The 19,564-nt window shown below is 34.2% G+C and overlaps 2 protein-coding genes across 6 annotated transcripts in view; both read left to right on the forward strand.

Annotated features, from left to right (window-relative positions):
- The first annotated feature begins 2,347 nt into the window (after positions 1-2,347).
- Positions 2,348-5,874, forward strand: LOC127176326 (uncharacterized). 5 transcript variants are annotated; one of them, XM_051127938.1, is made up of 8 exons: positions 2,348-2,402; positions 2,882-2,946; positions 4,105-4,167; positions 4,284-4,319; positions 4,974-5,000; positions 5,137-5,373; positions 5,546-5,647; positions 5,725-5,874. In XM_051127938.1, the coding sequence occupies exons 2-8, from the start codon at positions 2,898-2,900 to the stop codon at positions 5,856-5,858; spliced, it is 648 nt and encodes a 215-aa protein (XP_050983895.1). In that variant the 5' UTR covers positions 2,348-2,402; positions 2,882-2,897; the 3' UTR covers positions 5,859-5,874. The 5 variants fall into 5 exon arrangements, with proteins under 5 accessions (XP_050983895.1, XP_050983898.1, XP_050983899.1 ...); XM_051127941.1 differs by having other exon boundaries at positions 2,367-2,402; positions 5,720-5,874; XM_051127942.1 differs by having other exon boundaries at positions 2,367-2,402; positions 5,549-5,647; positions 5,720-5,874.
- Positions 5,875-11,096: 5,222 nt separating this feature from the next.
- The window catches only part of arl3l2 (ADP ribosylation factor like GTPase 3, like 2), a 9,574-nt gene continuing 1,106 nt past the window's right edge, over positions 11,097-19,564 (forward strand). The window contains exons 1-4 of the mRNA XM_051127896.1: positions 11,097-11,317; positions 15,059-15,202; positions 16,060-16,176; positions 16,279-16,329. Coding sequence (XP_050983853.1) covers positions 11,300-11,317; positions 15,059-15,202; positions 16,060-16,176; positions 16,279-16,329 — 330 coding nt within the window. The 5' untranslated portion in view covers positions 11,097-11,299. The remainder of the gene's footprint in view (positions 11,318-15,058; positions 15,203-16,059; positions 16,177-16,278; positions 16,330-19,564) is intronic.

Consider the following 19,564-nt stretch of genomic DNA (forward strand, 5'->3'; position numbering starts at 1 on the left):
GATTTTATAATTACTTATTTTGTGATTTAAAGAAGTCCACTTCCAAAACAAAGATTCACATGTAATGTACTCACCCCCTTGTCATCCAAGATGTTCATATCTGTCTTTCTTCAGTTGTGTGGGGCACCACACGGTGCCCCGATTTTAAACTTCCAAAACGCAGTTTAAATGCGGCTTCAAACGATCCCAAATGCGGTTGTAAACTATCCCAGCCGAGAAAGAAGTTATCTAGCAAAACGATTGGTTATTTTCATTTAAAAAATACAATTTAAATACTTTTTAGTCTTAAACGCTTGTCTTGACTTTCCCTCTATGAACTTAACTCAGACAGTTAGGGTATGTCGAAAAACTCCAATCATATTTTCTCCACTTCAAAAATCATTTCAAAATCATCCTACATCACTGCAGAAGTTTTGACCCAGTCATTGCAAAGTGAACATGCAAAAAAGATCAAACACCCTTAACAAAAAAAGGTAAAACAGCGATATAGGACGATTTTAAAGTTGAGGGAGAACATGAGATGGGAGTTTTTCAACATACCCTAACTGTCATGAACAGGAACAAAAACAGTCCAGGCAGAGTAAGACAAGACGAGCGTTTGACATTAAAAAGTATATAAATCGTATTATTTTTATAAAAATAACCAATTGTTATGCTAGATAAGACCCTTCTTCCTTGGCTGGGATCGTTTACAACCGCATCTGGGATCGTTTGAAGCCTCATTTAAACTGCATTTTGGAAGTTCAAAATCGGGGCACCATATCAGTCCACTTTATGGAGAAAAATGGAGAAATGTTTTCCTCAAAAAAACAATTTCTTTACAACTTAAGAAAGAAAGACATGAACATCTTGGATAACAAGGGGGTGAATAAATTATTTGTAAATTGTTGTTCTGGAAGTGGACTTCTTTAATTAGTAGCTTTTAATTAGACTTACAAACCCCCTGCAGTTCCTTCATTTTGGGAAACCTTGACACTATATAATGTTTAATGCACTTCATGTTGTTAACAACAATAAATGGAATATATTTTCTTACTCTTTGTATTTTTGTGTCTTTATGGTACAAGATAAATCTATTTAAATCAACGTGATGAACGAGTTAGGTCAAAAGTAATCAAAAAGAAGTCTTTTTACATTATCTGAAATATGTAGCGTAACGGATTACGTTGCTAACTACAATTTTTGTCATGTAATTTGTTAGTACCCAGCTGTGTGTTTGTGAGCATAGATAGATAGATAGATAGATAGATAGATAGATAGATAGATAGATAGATATACAGATGTAACCAAATGCGTTTGTATTCGTACAGATTTTCATCATTCCATAAAATATAGTCATTTTTATCCACCTGTCCGCTCACCTGGTACGAGCACGAGCGCATCTTCAAAACGCGACTCTTGCTGAATTTTATCTGTAAAGATGCTCCTCTGGCCAGCCGAGAGAAGCTTTGGCTTAAACCTCTAATCGCCACCATAATAACTGCAGTCGAAAACACTAGAAACAGCGTTTGACCTGCGTTTCGAGTGCGTTTAACGCGCCTCAACTTCAAACAGGTGAACGGAGAATCAGCTGACGCGCATGCGCGGACCGCTCAAGGGACTTTTATATTGCACAACAATTAAATTAAATTAAATTAAATTAAATTATGTAATATATTTTTACATTGCTTGCTAAAAATATTGTTTTAAAACCTGCTTATATCATAGTATGCCATTTCTGAAATATGATACTGTGTTTATTTACATGCAAAGTTGTTGTTTTTTTTTTAACTTGGTAACTCACATTTCCTCTGTGAGCTGCCATTTTGTCCTTAACATAATATTGTGGTGAATTAAATGTTCTTTGGCCTGCTCAGTTGATTTACATGATACAACAGCATGCATAGAGGTTAAAAACAAACAAACAAGCAGAAATGATTTATTGCACTTCATAGCATGGCAGTGTTTAATGTTTTTAGTGTCTATAGGACATTTGATGGTTTATGTATGCCATCTGATGGCAGTCTTTATATCAGGTTTGTTATTTTTTTTAAACAGTTTATGCATAACTAGCATAACTTTTTTGATTATAATATAATACTTGCTAGATAGCACACAACACAACTTCTATTCCATGAAGTAAATAAAGATACAGAATTTACATCTCAAATGAAACACAGATATCTAAACCATTCATGTAATATATTCAACAGCTCTTCATGTTTGCTATAGGATCCTACGTGCATCACTGTAAGCAAAGCAGTCAGCTGTATACAGAAATTTATTCCTGTGCTGGGTTACTGAGGCAATTTGCATGATTATCTGTGTGCATATCAGTGTGTAAATATATGTCCATGAACAGAGCTCTCCTGTCCTGACGCCTTACACTATCACATCTGAAACCTACAGCCTTAAAAGATCAGGTAAAAGACTTTTTTTTTAATATATTTTCTATGTAAGGGAAAGTGTGTGTCGTTTAGGATTTTGCTTTAGTAGCATTTGTAATAAAATAAAAAAATAACATAACATTCTATACCTCATAGAAAGTCCTATACTGTCAATAAATAAAATACTGAGTATGTTTTACAAGAAAAAACTAATATGCTAAATGCTACTATATACTAAACACTAATAATATGAACATTTCACTTTTCATTCAATATTACTTGTTGTTTCTTTGTAACTGAATGTGAAATTTACTTGCAGTTCCTGAGTGAAAACTATTAAATTGTTAAAGCCAGTCATATTTCTTGTGATTATTTATTTATTTATTTAATATTTTATTAGGTTTTTAATAATTGAAAAAAAATATGTTAGAATTAAAGTGAGATGTTGAGTAAAATAAACAACAATTCTGTGTCTTGATTTTGTATTTTTGGTGGCTGAAACATATTCCTCTCAGGTCAGGACGAGCGATCATGAGAGTGTTTAGCAGAGCGCTGCTTATCATCGTCTGCCTTCATCTCTGTGAGTAATTTAATAAAAGCCAGTTTCAGAAATATGCTCTGATCAAGCTTAGACACTTCAACTTTATTTAGGATTGCTTTAATATACAATATTTTTTACAATTTTACACTGTAAAAAACAATTTGTTGAGTCAACTTAAAATAATTTGTAACCTGGCTGCCTTAAAATTTTAAATTCAGTCAACTCAAAAGTTTATTCAACTTGAAATGTTAAATTACACTGTGATATTTAGATATTTAGATATTTGAGTTGAATCAACTTAAAATTTTGAGGCAGCTGGGTTACTTACCCATCTGTTAAGTTTAGCAAACACAAATATCTAAGTTGTTACTTAGTACAACTTAACATTTTAAGTTGACTAAACTTATTTTAGTTGACTGAACTTAAAATTTTAAGGCAGCAGGGTAACACATTTTTTAAAGCCGACTCAACAAATTGTGTTTTTTGTTTTTTACAGTGTAGTTGATTAAATAAGCTTCAGTTTTTATATTGTATTTTATTTCAGTGAATGTTTATTTTATTTCAAGCAATGAATATGCTTCTAATTGTTTTAGTTTAAGTTTTAGTTCACAGTAATGCCAATGGCGAGGGGTTAATAGTTAGCTTACAAAAGCATGCCAGTTTAAAGTTATTCTTTAAATCTTTTAACCATGTTTTGAAACATTAACTTTATGAAATAACTACAACACCCTCTGACTAACTGTAATACCCAACAAACCCAGAAATTGACTAATAGTGATGCTTATGCCGTTGTTTTCCCACCGAAATAATGTCACTTCCTGGAAGATAATATATGAGAAACGAAAGTGGCTTAGGTTAATCAAGATATTGTCAGTCAAAAAAAAAAGTAATTTTTTAGTTTACGGTAAAAGACAAGCAGGAAGAGATTTGTCAAGAAACATGAAACTATAGTGGTCATCAAGTGGATCAGAAAAGTTTATAAAGTTGTCCTATAAGACAAGAACTGGTTTTGGTTTCAGGATAACTTTGATGAAAGGTTTTGATCCGCTTCAAATGTTGACCACTGTAAAATCAGTTCTTATCCGTTTGCCAACTGTCATATGATAAAAGAAAACAAACATGATTTCCATTTTTACATTTTGTATGGTTAATATTTTAATTTTATCCAACATATTTTATCGTCTTCTTCTCTCTCAGTAGGTGAAAGCATTGGACAACTTGAAACATGTGAACCGGCTGAATGTTGGAACTGTTCTGCAGGTAGAAACACAGCAGAAAACCTGCACAATGTACTTTACATTTGACTTTTGTGTGATTTTTTTAGTTTCATTTTGCAACGTAAATAACCTGATTATATCTATTTGTTCTCTATTAAGCCACACAATCTCTTTCAACGTCACATAACTGCAGCGGTCAGTAACATTTTGTTTTGTGATTATGAATTGTGCGTACAAAAATTAGTGCACAAATTGTAGTTCAGGGGAAAGAATAGTTTTGTACTCAACAGGAAATCTTATGGAATAAAAAAAAACATAAGATAACTGTGAAATTGATATTTCACAATTCTAACGTTTTTCTCGCAATTCTGAAATGTAAACCAAAAAGAATTGCAAGATATAAACTTGCATGTATTGCATGAGGAAAAAAAGTCCAAAGTGCGACATATAAATTCAGAATTCTGGCTTTTTTATACATATTCTTAAATTCTTAAATACTTAAAATTCAGAGTTTACTTCTTGCCTTTCTGTTTCCACCAAGGAATAAAAAATAAAAAAGGTAATTGTTTATTTTTATTTTATTTTTTTATTGACAATTCTGCCTTTTTTCCAGCAATTGCTTTTTTTGGGGGGGAGATATAAACTCACAAACGTGAGTCTGAAAAAAAAAGTCTGACTTGTGAGATAAAAAGTTGCAATTAGCTTTTTTATGTTTTTATCCTGTGTCGGAAACAAGCTTCCATACTAATCAGAAATTTCTGAAAATATAAAAATACAAAATATATAATCAGAAAAATAATTCAGTTTATACGAATGCTTAAATCTGTTCCCTTTCTCCTTTCCCCCCAGAGGTTTGGAAATATTGCATGAAAAAAGGTAAAAGTACTGTGCCTTAATACCTGAAACACTGATCAAATCAATACTGCTGGAGACTGGTGATTGGATCTGTCCAATCTAATTTGTAAGTGGGTGAAATGTATGATGACCTTTGACCTTTTGCTCTCTTTCCCAGAATTTAATGTGACCCTATATATCTCTCCCAGCGTAGTTGAAGAGGGCATGACTGTGAATGTTAATTGCACTCATAATATCCCCAACGGCTCCATCAGCTGGCTACAGAGCAATGAGTTACAGGAAGAAAAAAAAGAAATATTGCAAATCAAGTACATTTTAAAAACCTCAGTCGTCAACTGCAGCGTTAATAGTGTTTGTGGAAACTACAACTCTGGTTTCACAATTGAAGTAAAAGGTGATTGTACTAATTGTTATTTATGACTGATTCTTTCTGTGAAGCATTTAGAATAACTGACCAACTAACTTAATATTTTTAGATTTAATACATGAAAATACAATGCATAGATAGATAGATAGATATTGTGACAGTATTTCTGATGTCCCTCTTGTTTTCTTTCTGTTGTCAGCAGCTAATAATATGGTGGTTTTATTGATTTGTGTCGGAGCAGCAGCTGGTGTCCTCATGCTGTTCGCAGTAGTCATGAAGATCACGCTCAAGAGAGGACAAGGTACATAACCTTCTGCAATTAAACAGATGTATGTTGTACTACAGTGTTTCATACCATCTCTCTCTGTTTCAGCTCAGATTCAGGCCAGGAAGATACAGAGGCAGCAGAACCTGGAAAACATCCACAGCACTGTGAACACCGTCACCAGCTACTACTGAGAGAGAGCCTTTCTACTGCTGAAGCTCCTGATTCACAGCCGTTTCAGTTCTAAACTGAAGAAAAAAAAAAAAAAACAGACCTAAATTTAAGATTTATGTTTTTGAATTGCATATAAAGTTTATTTATTTTTTATGTTAGAACTGTGTAATCAGAAATTTTGTATAAAAAGTTTTTTTTGCAATTTATATGCAATTCAAATATATTTTGTTTACATAATTGTTATTTTAATTTCAAAACTTACTTTAGTCATATCTATTTGATAAATATGGAAGCCTCTTTCCACGAATAAAAAATAAAAAAGGTAATTGCGACTTTTTATCTTTTTATTTATTTTTTTCTCAGAAATGCATGTTTACGTCTTTTTTTTTTTTGGAATTGTGAGATATAATATTTATTTTGTTGGAACTGCATGATTTAAAAAAATCATGTTTTTTTTTTTTTTTTTTGTTTTTTGTCTTGGGATTGCGTAATACAAACTTGCAATTCTGACTTTTTTCTTGAAACTGCGTAATACAAACTCACAATTTTGACTTTTTTTTCTGAATTGTGAGATATGAACTCACAGATTTGGCTTTTTTTTTTCTTTTTTTTTTTGGAACTGCATAACACAAACTCGCAATTCTGACTTTTTTCTGAGTTGTGAGATATAAACTTGCAGTTCTAACTTTTTTTCTTGGAATTCCATAATACAAACTTGAAATTCTGACCCTTTTTTATTGCGTGATACAACCCACAATTCCCAAAACCCAGAATTGCCTATAAACTCACAGTTGCATGTTATAAATGCAGAATTGCTTTTTCTTAGAATTGTGAGATACAAACTCACAATTTTGACAATTTTTCTTAGAACTGCATAACATAAACCCGCAATTCTGACTTTTTTTTCTCAGAATTGCATAATACAAATCCGCAATTCTGACTTTTTTCTTGGAATTGCATGACACAAACTTAAAATTCTGACTTTTTTCTTGAAATTGCATAATGCACACTCGAAATTCTGACTTTTATAAATGTAGAATTGTGAGACAGAAACTGAGAAATATGTCAATTCTGAGATATAAGCTCACAATTCTGACTTTTTTCTTGCAATTGCGTAATACAAACCCGCAATTCTGACTTTTTTTCTTAGCATTTTGACTATTTTTCTTGGAACTGCATAACAACGAACTTAAAATTCTAACTTTTTTTCTTGGAATTGCATGATATAAACCCGCTATTCTGACTTTTTTCTTAAAATTGTAAGATATAAACTCGCAATACTGACTATTTTTCTTGGAACTACATAACACAAAATCAAAATTCTGACATTTTTTGGAATTGTGTGATACAAACCTGGAATTCTGACTTTTTTCTTGGAACTGTGAGATATAAATTTGTAATTATGACTTTTCTTTCTTGGAATCGCATGACACAACTCAAAATTCTGACTTTTTTTTGGAATTGCATGATACAACCCACAATTCAGACTTTTTTTCTCAGAATTGCCTAATATGAACTCACAGTTGCATGTTATAAATGCAGAATTGCGAGACAGAAACTGAGAAATATGTCACAGTTCTGAGATATAAACTCACAATTCTTTTTTTTTCTCAGAACTGCAGTTCTGAGTTAGTAACATGCAACTGTAAGTTTACATCACACAATTCTGAGAAAAAAGTCAAGACTGCAAGAAAAAAGTCAGAATTGCGATTCTATGTCACACAATTCTGAGAAAAAAAATTCAGAATTGCGAGATAAAAATTTGCAATAATCTTTTTTATTTTTTATTTAGTGGAGAAAACAGGCTTCCATAGGATAAGTGATTTGGTGTGAAGTTAGGGCTATGGTATGGAATGCCTCAGTTTTTTTTTGTTTTTTTTTAACTGGTGTCATCCTAAAATCACATGCACAAATGAACAATATACAATACAGCGAACATCCACAGTAATCAGTAAAAACAGCAAATGAAGGAAGATTCATTTTCCACCATTTTCTTGTGTTGCACAACTTATTTTTTCTGTATATATTATGTATAATTAGTTCCTTTTCTAACTTATTTTATTTTTACCATTCTAAAGATGTGTCTCAATTTCTGTCATGCACTATTCTATGCAGATTTGTAGCATAAATAGTGTGATTAGTGTGTTCACACTGAAAATTACACAAAAAAGTGCAATTCACATGCAACGATGATGCTCTTAATTCACCAAAAAATGTCACTTTAATGTCATCTTACATGGTGTAACAACATTTAATTACATTTCATACAATTCAATTAGATGAGGAGGAGCTATTACACAAAATAACCTTATATAATTCATACACTAGATGGCTGAGTACATTAATTGTTTAGTGCATAGTGCATCATTCGGAACAACTTAACTTGCTGTGTTAGACTGTGCAGTTTTCATCTTGGGCAATAAAAAAACAACACTTGCACTTTTCTACATTTGCAGTCTTTGTGTTATGGCACCTTTTTAGCAGTTTTTTTTAATATACATATGCATGATTATTTGTGTATTTGTTTAGTATTTTCAGAGAGACTGGAGCATTTGTTTTTCTTTAACATTCTGATTGTTTCTCCTAGAAATAAATGACACTGAATAGAGAGCAAATTGAGACTCTTGTTTACAGTATTGCTTCTTTTGGTTTTTCTGCTGAGAGAAAGACTCCAGTTATCTCACATCTTAAAGGAGAAGTCCACTTCCAAAACAAAGATTCACAGATAATGTACTCACCCCCTTGTCATCCAAGATGTTCATGTCTTTCTTACTTCAGTCGTAAAGAAATTATGTTTTTTGAGGGAAACATTTAAGCATTTTTCTTCATATAATGGACTGATATGGTGCCCTGATTTTGAACTTCCAAAATGCAGTTTAAATGCGGCTTCAAACGATCCCAAATGCGGTTGTAAACAATCCCAGACGAGAAAGAAGGGTCTTATCTAGCAAAACGATCAGTTACAATTTATTTACTTTTTAATGCCAAACGTTCGTCTTGTCTTAATCTGCCCGGACTGTTTTTTCCGGATCATGACAGTTAGGGTATGTTGAATAGTTCCATCTCATGTTCTCCCTCAACTTCAAAATCGCAATAATAGTTGAATTTATAAAAATGACTCTGTTCAAAAGTTTACATACACCTGATTCTTAATATTGTGTTGCTACCTGAATGATCCACAGCTTTGTTTTTTTTTTTGTTTTTTTGTTTAGTGATAGTTGTTCATGAGTCCCTTGTTTGTCCTGAATAGTTAAACTGTCTGCTGTTCTTCAGAAAAATCCTTGAGGTCCCACAAATTATTTGGTTTTTTAATGCATCTCACTCATTTGAACCTTCTGTAATATTTGCATATGAGTCCCTCAGTTGTCCTCAGTGTGAAAAGGACAACTCAAAATCATACAGTCATTGTTGGAAAGGGTTCAAACACACAAAAATGCTGGGAAACCAAAGAATTTGTGTGACCTGAAGGATTTTTCTGAAGAACAGCAGGCAGTTTAAGGTCCAATCCCAATTCTACCCCTTACCCCTACACTTTCCCCTACCCCTCCGTTTGGCAGGTTCATGTGTAGGGGTAGGGGTGTTTCAATTCTCTTTTGGTTGGAGGGGTAGGGGGAAGGGGAAGGGCTAGATAGCCCTCCAAACGAAGATTTTTCCGGACCTCACTTCAAACTAAGGGCTAAGAGAAATTTCCAACATGGCTGCTCAATCGAGCAAGCAGACCCATAAATGTAAGTAATTTTTGCCATTAATAATGATTTTTATGACAAATTTTCATTATATGTATATTACCTTCAATCTTGTGTTTGAATTTACGGTGATGTTCTGTAAAGAAACGTTTGCAAAAAAATCACTAAAGTTTGCTAGCGGATAGGGGCGAGGGGTAGGCAAAGGGTAGAAAATAGAATTGGTTTTGGGCCTAACTGTTCAGGACAAACAAGTGTCTTATGATCCAATATCGCTGTTTTACCTTTTTTGTTGAGGGTGTTTGATCTTCTTTGCATGTTCACTTTGTAAACACTGGGTCGGTACTTCTGCAGTGATGTAGGATGATTTTGAAATGATTTCTGAAGTTGAGAGACAAAATACGATCTTTTTCGACATACGAGTTTTTCGACATACCCTAACTGTCTTGAGTCAGAATACACAGAGTTCAGGGAGAGAAAGGCAAGACGAGCGTTTGAGATTAAAAAGTATTCAAATTGTATATATATATATTTTTTTAAGTAACCAATCGTTTCGCTAGATAAGACCCTTCTTTCTCGGCTGGAATCGTTTACAACCACATTTGGGATCATTTGAAGCCGCATTTAAACTGCATTTTGTAAGTTCAAAATCGGGGCACCATATCAGTCCATTATATGGAGAAAAATGTAGAAATGTTTTCCTCAAAAAACATCATTTCTTTACGACTGCAGAAAGAAAGACATGAACATCTTGGATGACAAGGGGGTTGAGTACATTTTATGTGAATATTTGTTTTGGAAGTGGGACTTCTCCTTTAACAATATTATGTGAACTGATTTGCCAAATTACTAAAAACTGCATTAAAAAAGGTAAAAATCTCAATATCAACAAACATTTGTCATCAAACTCTCTCAAGATTAAACAAACTACCACAAGTACTCCAGTTTATCATTTAACATCTTGTGAAGTGAAAAGCTGTGTGTCTGTAAGAAACAAATCTATCATTAAGATGTTTTAACTTTAAACTGTCACTTCAAGCTAAAATATGAGTCCATAATCCAAATTAACACTTTCTCCAGTGAAAAGATCCATCACATGTTGTCTTCTCATATTTGTTTAGAGCTGTTTTGTACCATTTTAGCTTGTGAAAGGTGCTTGATCTGTGCATATTTCTCTGATTCAGATGAGACAACTTTTTCACAAAAGAAACCAATATTACGGATTGAAGCTGGAATCAATGGTTTAAAGTTAAAAAGGTCTTAATGATGAATTTGTTTCTTACAAACATGCAGCTTTTCCTTTCGCAAGACACTAATTGATGGACTGGAGTGGTGTGGATTACTTGTGGATTATAGTGATGTTTTTATCACCTATTTGGACTCTCATTCTGACGGCACCCATTCACTGCAGAGGATCTGTTGGTGAGCAACTGATGTAATGCTAAATATTTCTCAAAACTCATCTACATATTGGATGGCCTAAGGATGAGGCCTAAGTAACAGTAGGTTACCTTTAACCTAGTAACAGTACTAGTTAGCAGGGTTAGTAAGTCCCTGTAATTTCTCCTACAGCTAGAGATAATTCTGTTAAAGTCTCAGTGGGGGTGGGAAGGAGAGAGACACTAATTCCGTCTTTCCTAATCCTCCATTCGGCAAGTCTTCTACGCTCATTGACAGAGTCCAACACAAGCTAACAATTTTAGCTCTCTATAACACCTGAATATGGGAGAGGGATTGTTAGGACAGTGGTAACCGTGATTTAAACACACGTCTGTAAACCTGCAGAGACAACGGGAGAATGTAAGACAACTGGGACGGGACAGAAGTCAAGATGGGTGAAGCTCCAAAGGTACGTTTGTCACTTTCTCTGTGTCAGTATGACCACCCAATACAACTGTAATCAGAAAATCCAGTGTAAACTAGTACTCTCTGCTATATTATACACTAGATTACAAAAGGACACAGTGATAGTAACATGGATCTGCAAACGGAAGCTTATTTGGATTCAGCATCTGCCAAATAAACATAAATGTAGCATGTTCAATAATCTGGATCAGTTTTGTATGCTTTATGTTTGAGTTAATCTGTTTTATGTTCTGGGATGATTAGCATTGTCTTATATATAGAAAGGGGCCTAAACAATCAGAGATGGGTCACGTGACCCAGATAAATCTCATTACTGTAAGCCTTAACCACATGAATGGAGCCTGGCTGACCAGTCTGTGTTTCACCCTGAGAAACAAAGTTTGATAACAGTGCAATAGCATGGGCGTCGATAGGCCATTTTTAGGGGGGGTATAGCCTGTACTGTACAAGAATTTGTGATCGCCTCAGTCCCCTTTAAATTTCATGGTTTAAACTGGTCCTTTGCTGGTTCATACTGGTCAAGTTGCTGGTCAAGGACCAGCATAAACCAGCACCAAAACATATCTAACCAGCATCCCAGCATCAAAACATACCTACCAGCATATGCTGTTTTTTTTCACCAAGGTCTGTGCAGTTTAAATACAGTATATAAAACTTCATGGGGGAGCAATCGGTTTCCCATCTATTGTAGCCTACATTTTCGCTGTGTTCACCCCTCATCACACCACAGCTGTTTCCTCCAGTGAAAATGAAGCTAACTTTCAATAATAGTTTCTAGTGCATGTGGCAAAGAGGTTTGCATACTTAAGCTAAGGAAAGGCTTGTACTAGAAATGTAAACAGTAAAATGTTGTATTTGTACAGGTGTGTGTGAGAGATCAGAAAGTCTTGATTTTGGCTTATTCAGTAATATTATATATATATAATATATATATATTTTTTTATTTATTTTTGTTATTATACCCTCATTGGGGGCTGAGCCCCCCTAAAATGAAAATCCTAGAATCCCCTGTGCAATAGTCAAACATTTGACCGCTAATTTATACTGCAGCTTTCTTAAAAACCTACTTCATGTGCTAGAGTAAATTTGCTAAAGCAAAGCACCATTAGCTTAATCTGTTCACCTCAGAATGAGGCTTAATCTGTGCTTGACAAAATACCTCTTCTTGCTAGTTTCCTTACTGCTTAAAGAAGTAAAACATTGTTAGGCAACAGCATTTTCTGTAAAAATTTATATTAGTCAAGAATCACTTTAGAATTATTCTCACTCAAGAATTATTACTTATATGGGATTTAAATAACTGTTACTTTAGCATAATTGAGACCATTTTTAATAAACATTTTGAATTATTTTTTCATGTTTGTTTGTTTTTTTTTTTTTTTTAGCTCAGGTTTTAGTAAATTTGTAGTGTTTTGTCATTTTTACTCATTTTCTTTAGATGTGTCATAAATGTGTCCTAAATATTGTGCCTTGCTAACTAGCTGAAATTGTCAGGGTTCTGTCACTTTTGTCTAGGTTTCTTGTGGTTTTGTGACAGAGCCCTGGCACTCCCATCATGTCTAGTTTTCATGTTGTCTGCTTGCCTTGTTTCTTGTTGGAGCATGGTGTTCGGATCCTGGCACTCATGTCTTGATGAGTTTCGGTTTTGTGTTGGGGTTTGGACACTCATGCTCCATGTTCTGTCTTGTTGTGGGACAGTGTAGTCTTGAGCTTGCTCAGGCCGCATGCTCTTTTGTCCATGTGATTTGTTTTGTGCTGTCTTATGCTGTTGTTGCACGCAGCTCAAGTTTTTGGCTGCATGCTTTCATGTTATGTTCTGTCTTGTAATGTGTAGCACGCAGCTGGTTTTTTGCTGGCTGCGTGCTTTCATGCCGTGTGTTGTGTGAACACACAGCTTATGAGTTTTCTCATTAGCTGCGTGTTTGTCCTGTTTTGCACATGGTTGGAGAATTGTTTTGCTGGCCATGTGCTTGTGTTTTTGTTTTTGTGTGAGCACATGGCTTTTGTCCTGTTTCTATGTGCCATGTGCTCTCATGTCTATTGTCTTGACCCCACCCATCTTGTTTCCTGATAACTGGTTGATTTGCCCCACCTGTGTTTTCCTCATTACCTGCCTCGTTTGCTCACTATTTATTGTCCTTGTGTATTCAGTCCTGGGCCAGTTTTTCATCGTATGTTCCCTGTTTGTGTCCCGATCCTGTCCTGCCAAGCTGCCAGCAGTGTTTTTCCCCCATGGGGTAGTTTTTGGTTGTGGTTTTTGTTTTATATTTATATTAATAAAAAGCCCATTCTCCTGCAACTTGAGTCCTTGCCTCTTCCCTACACCCCAGTCCTGACAGAAATAAAACAACTTGTTTAAACAGGTTTAATATATAATGTACATGTTTAATATAATTATAATATTAATTTAATATTAATTATTTTACCAAAATAAGAGGGATCGTACAAAATGCATTTTAATTTTTATTTAATACTGACCTGAATAAGATATTTCACATAAAAGATGTTTACATATAGTCCACAAGAGAAAATAATAGTTTTTTTAATTTATTTATTTTCTTTTCTTTTTTTTCTTTTTTTTTTGGGATAGTTGTTCATGAGTCCCTTTTTGTCCTGAGGGACTCATATGCAACTATTAAAGAAGGTTCAAACGCTCACTGACGCTTCAGAAGGAAACACAATGCATAAGGAGCCGGGAGGTGAAAACTTTTTGAATTTGAAGATCAGGGTAAATTTAACTTATTTTGTCTTCTGGGAAACATGTAAGTATCTTCTGTAGCTTTGGAAGGGCAGTACTAAATGAAAAAAATATGATATTAAGGCAAAATAAGAAAAATATACACATCTTCATTCTGTTCAAAAGTTTTCACCCCCGCCTCTTAATGCATTGTTTTTCCTTCTGGAGCATCAGTGCGTGTTTGAACCTTCGAGTACCTCAGTTGTTCTCAGTGTGAAAAGATGGATCTCAAAATCATACAGTCATTGTTGGAAAGGGTTCAAATACACAAAAATGCTGAAAAAACAAAGAATTTGTGGGACAGAAGTTGTATTTTCCTAAAGAACAGCAGACAGTTTAACTGTTAAAGACAAACAAGGGACTCATGAACTATTACTAAACAAAAAAACAAACAAACAAAAAAAAACACAGCTGTGGATCATTCAGGTAACAACACAATATTACGTATGAAGTGTATGTAAACTTTTGAACTGGGTAATTTTTATAAATTCAACTATTATTTTCTCTTGTGGACTACATGTAAACATCTTTTATGTGAAATATCTTATTTAGGTCAGTACTAAATAAACAATAACGTGCATTTTGCATGTATGCAGATATTTTGCAGATATTTTGCAAGGTGTATGTAAACTTTTGACCTCAAATGTAATTTCAGTTAAATGTCAACATTTGAGTAATAACACTAAAATAAATAAAGTATAGCGATGCAAAGTCATGGGTTCTATTCCCAGGGAATGTATGAACCGATAAACGTAAACCCTGAATGCAATGTAATTTGCTTAGATTTAGTAAAATGCATAAATGTGAATGTAAGAATGTTCCTAAAACATAAGGAACTGTTAATGCCAAAAAGCAAAAAAAAAAATGACACATTTTAATCTGCCTCAAAACATTTCCTCTTCTTTTTGGCAAAAAGTACACATTTTAACTAAAAATATAAATATAAACTCAGTATGCTTGAATAATGTAAGTGTTTGTGCTTTTTAGGGTTTGCTCTCTGTGATGCAAAAGCTGAAGGGATCCACAGAGCTGGAGCTCAGGATAGTTCTGTTGGGTCTGGACAACGCTGGTAAAACCACACTGCTCAAGTGTCTCGCCTCGGAGGACGTAAACACCATCACACCAACACAGGTAAGTCTAAACACACACAAAAGCAGCTGAAGAGCCCAACATAAACCAGCAAGTTTAGTCTTGTGGAGATCTTCTGGTCCAGGTTGCAACTTATCCTGACCGAGAACTGCTCATTTAGACAAGAAGAAACCATCTGACTGACGTTTTGGAAAAGTTTATCTACAGTATCCCAACTGAAACAGAACCTCATAAATGAATGATTTGGAACACTAAAAATAAAGGTTCCAATACTTTGGTTAAAACACCTCAATGGTTGTGTAAAACAACACATTTTACCTTGTCAAAAACAGCTCTGTTTACAGTGACCCATTTCGGTGCATGTCTCTTTAAATGAGCTACTGCTTACTCCGCCCCCTCTTCCGTATTTTTTGTGTATTTGGTGGCACATTAACTATCAAAAATAAAACTAATCCACTGCTTCAGGAGAAAATAAAGAGTTTTATATTCACTTTTACATCATACAAAACATCTTTATTGCTTACGAGACATTGCTGCTACAGCTGCTTGAGTGGGGAAAAAATAGCAGATAGCATACAACTGGCTGAGGGCGGAAGAATGCTGATACATATTTTAATACATGGATTTTTATTATTGTAGGGTGGTTTGTGGAATGTGCTAAGATAAATTTATATGCAAACGCCATGTAAAAGTGAATTTTGCGTCTGATGACGCCTTTAAAATATTTTTTTTTCTTAGTGTATCATTTGTTAGTTCATACTAAAGTAATATTTAATTAAGGAATTAGTACATGATTATTGTATATGTGTTACCCATACTCTTGTATCAAATTACATATTCTTTGATTTGCAAATTATGCAAGTTATTTTGGGTGATACTGACCATTAAGATGCTTTCAGGGCTTTAATATCAAAAGCGTGGCCTCCCATGGGATGAAACTGAACGTGTGGGACATTGGCGGACAGAGAAAGATACGTCCTTTCTGGAAAAAATACCTAGAAAACACAGATTTATTGGTAAGAAGTGAGCCCATTCAGAGAGATCATACTGTAATACAAACAAATGCCTTTGTTTGTGTCACTGTTTGCTAACTAACAAGTTTGTTGGTTCATCTGTAGGTTTATGTCATAGACAGCGCTGACAAGAAGCGGTTTGAGGAAACAGGATTGGTAAGGCAGGAAATCATATGCAAATATAATTCCTAGAATCATTCCACAGCACAAAGGTTGTTTGTTATTTGTATGTGAACTGTGTTAAATGACACAGTAAAACAGGGTACAACATACAGTGGCGTCCAAAGTCTGATAGCTTATAGAAAATCAGCAATTTCTGTCATTTAAACCTACAAATAAACATTCAATTGTAGGATCTTGTACATATGAAAGCAAAGTTGATTCTATCAAAACAAAACAAAACAAAAACAACATGATCCAACGGGCTGAACCCAGCATTTTGGTTAAAAAAAAAAATAACTCAGCATTTTAAGAGTGCTGAAAAACTACCCAGCACCTGGGTTAAAAAAAAAAAAAAAAAAAAAAAAAAATTTAAATAACCCAACAGGTCAAATCCAGCATTTGGGTTACAAATAATAACCCAGCATTTTTATAACGCAGAAAAACCATCACTTAGGTAAAAATATCAAAAATAACCCAATAAAATGACCCAACAGGCTGAACCCAGCATTTGGGTTAAAAAATTTTAGAGTGCAGAAAAACTACCCAGCACCTAGGTAAATATATATATATATATATATATATACATATATATATACAGTCATGTGAAAAAGTTAGGACACCCTATTGAATTCCATGATTTTAAGTATCAGGACATCATTAAAAAAAACTGGTCCTTGGCTGGTCTTAAAATTTTGTAAAATAAAACCTCAGATGAACAACACATGACAGATTACACCCTGTTATTATTTACTGAACCAAAATAAAGCCAAAATGGAAAAGCCATGTGTGACAAAGTTAGGACGCCCTTACTGTTAACATTGAAATTAAGAGGTTAAATAACAGTCAAGCACTGCTAATCAAATACTTTTGATTAACTGATCATCAGCAAGTCTGAGCGCCTCTATAAAAGCATAAGATTTGACAGTTTGCTGGTTTGGAGCCTTCAGGTGTGTGTTAACACAATGCCAAGAAGGTAAGACATCAGCAATCATCTTAGAGAAGCAATTGTTGCTGCCATCAATCTGAGAAGAGTAATACGGCCATTTCCAAACAATTTGAAGTTTATTCACAAGTAGAAGACATTTAAAACAGACACCTCTCCTTCCAGGAGTGGACGTCCCAGAAAATTCACCCCGAGATCAGACCGTGTAAAGCTCAGAGAAAATGGCAGACAACCCAAAAACTACACCTCAGACTCTGCAGGCCTCAGTTAACATGTTAAACAATAAAGTTCATGACAATACCATTAGAAAAATATGGGACAAAATGGCATGTTTGGAAGGCTTGGCAGAAGAAAGCCTCTTCTATCTACAAAAAAAAAAAAAAAACATTGCTGCACAGTTTAGGTCTGCAAAGTTGCATCTGAACAAAACACAAGTCTTCTAGAATAATGTCCTTTGAACAGACGAGACCGATGTGGAGATGTTTGGCCATAATGCACAGCGCCAAGTTTGGTGAAAACCTAAAGAGCTTGTCAACACAAAACCTCATACCAAAAGACAAGCATGCTGGAGGAGGGCTGATCATTTTGGGCTTGTTTTGTAGCCACAGGACCTGCGCACCTCACAGTCATTGAGTTGGCCATGAACTCCTCTGTATGTCAAAGTATTCTAGAGTCAAATGCGAGGGCATCTTTCCGATATCTAAAGTTGGGCCAAAATTGGGTCATGCAACAGGACAATGATCCCAAGCACACCAGCAAATCTACAACAGGATGGCTGAAAAAAAAAAAAAGAATCAAGGTGTAGCAATAGCCCAGTCAAAGTCCAGAGCTCATTCTGACTCAAATGCTGTGGTGAGAGCTGTGCATAAGCAAATGCCCACAAACCTCAATAAACTGGAGCAACGTTGAAAAAAAGAGTGGTCCATATTCCTCCAGAACGATGTGACAGACTGATAAAGTCACACAGAAAATTAATGCTTCAAGTTATTGCTGCTAAAAGTGGATCTGCAGGCAACTGACTCATAGTGTGTCCTAACTTTGTCACACATGGCCTTTCCCTCTTGGCTGCATTTTTGTTAAATAAATAATGACACTGTGTGATATGTCATGTGATGACGTTGATCTGAGGATTTATTTTTCAAATTTTAAGACCTGCCAAGGACCAGATCATTTTTTATTATGTCCTGATACAGAAAACCATGAAATTCAATAGGGTGTCCGAACTTTTTCACATGACTGTATATATATATATATCAATAAAATGACCCAGCAGGTTGAACCCAGCATTTGGGTAAATAAAATAATAATAACCCAGCATTTTTAAAGTGCAGAAAAACTACCCAGCACCTAGGTTAAAAAAAAAAATAAAAAAAAATTACCCAACAGGCTGAACCCAGCATTTGGGTTAAAAAAAAATAAATAACGCAGCATTTTTAGAGTGCAGAAAAACTACACAGCACCTAGGTTTAAAAAAAAAAATAAAAAAATTACCCAACAGCCTGAACCCAGCATTTGGGTTAAAAAAAAAATAACGCAGCATTTTTAGAGTGCAGAAAAACTACACAGCACCTCTGTAAATACATATAAAAAACTATATATATATATATATATAGTTTTTGAAGCTTTTAAAATGATATATATATAACAGCATTTTTAGGGTGCAGTATAATACAAAAAATAACTCAAGAAAATGACCCAGCAGGTTAAACCCAGCATTTGGGTTAAAACAAATAACCCGGCATTTTTTAGAGTGCAGAAAAATATCAAATATAACCCAATAAAATGACTCAACAGACTAAACCCAGCATTTGAGTTAAAAAAAAAAAAAAAAACAACCCAGCATTTTTTAAAGCGCAGAAATATATATAAAAAAATAACCCAATAAAATGACCCAGCAGGCTGAACCCAGCATTTGGGTAAAAAAATAAATAAATAACCCAGCATTTTTAAAGTGCAGAAAAACTCAGCACCTGGGTTAAAAAAAAAAAAAAAAAAAAAAAAAAAAAAAAAAAACATAAAATGACCCATCAGGTTAAACCCAGCATTTGGGTAAAATTGGGTAAAAAAAAAAAAAAAAAATCATTTTTTTACAGTGCAGAAAAACTACCCAGCACCTAGGTTAAAAAAATGATATAAAAAAAATTACCCAACAGGCTGAACCCAGCATTTGGGTTAAACAAACAAAAAAAAAACCACACACACACACAACCCAGTATTTTTTAGAGTGCAGAAAAATATCAAAAATAATAAATAAAATAAAATGACTCAACAGACTAAACCCAGCAT

This window comes from Labeo rohita, chromosome 14, assembly GCF_022985175.1.
Source record: "Labeo rohita strain BAU-BD-2019 chromosome 14, IGBB_LRoh.1.0, whole genome shotgun sequence".
NCBI lineage: Eukaryota > Metazoa > Chordata > Actinopteri > Cypriniformes > Cyprinidae > Labeo > Labeo rohita.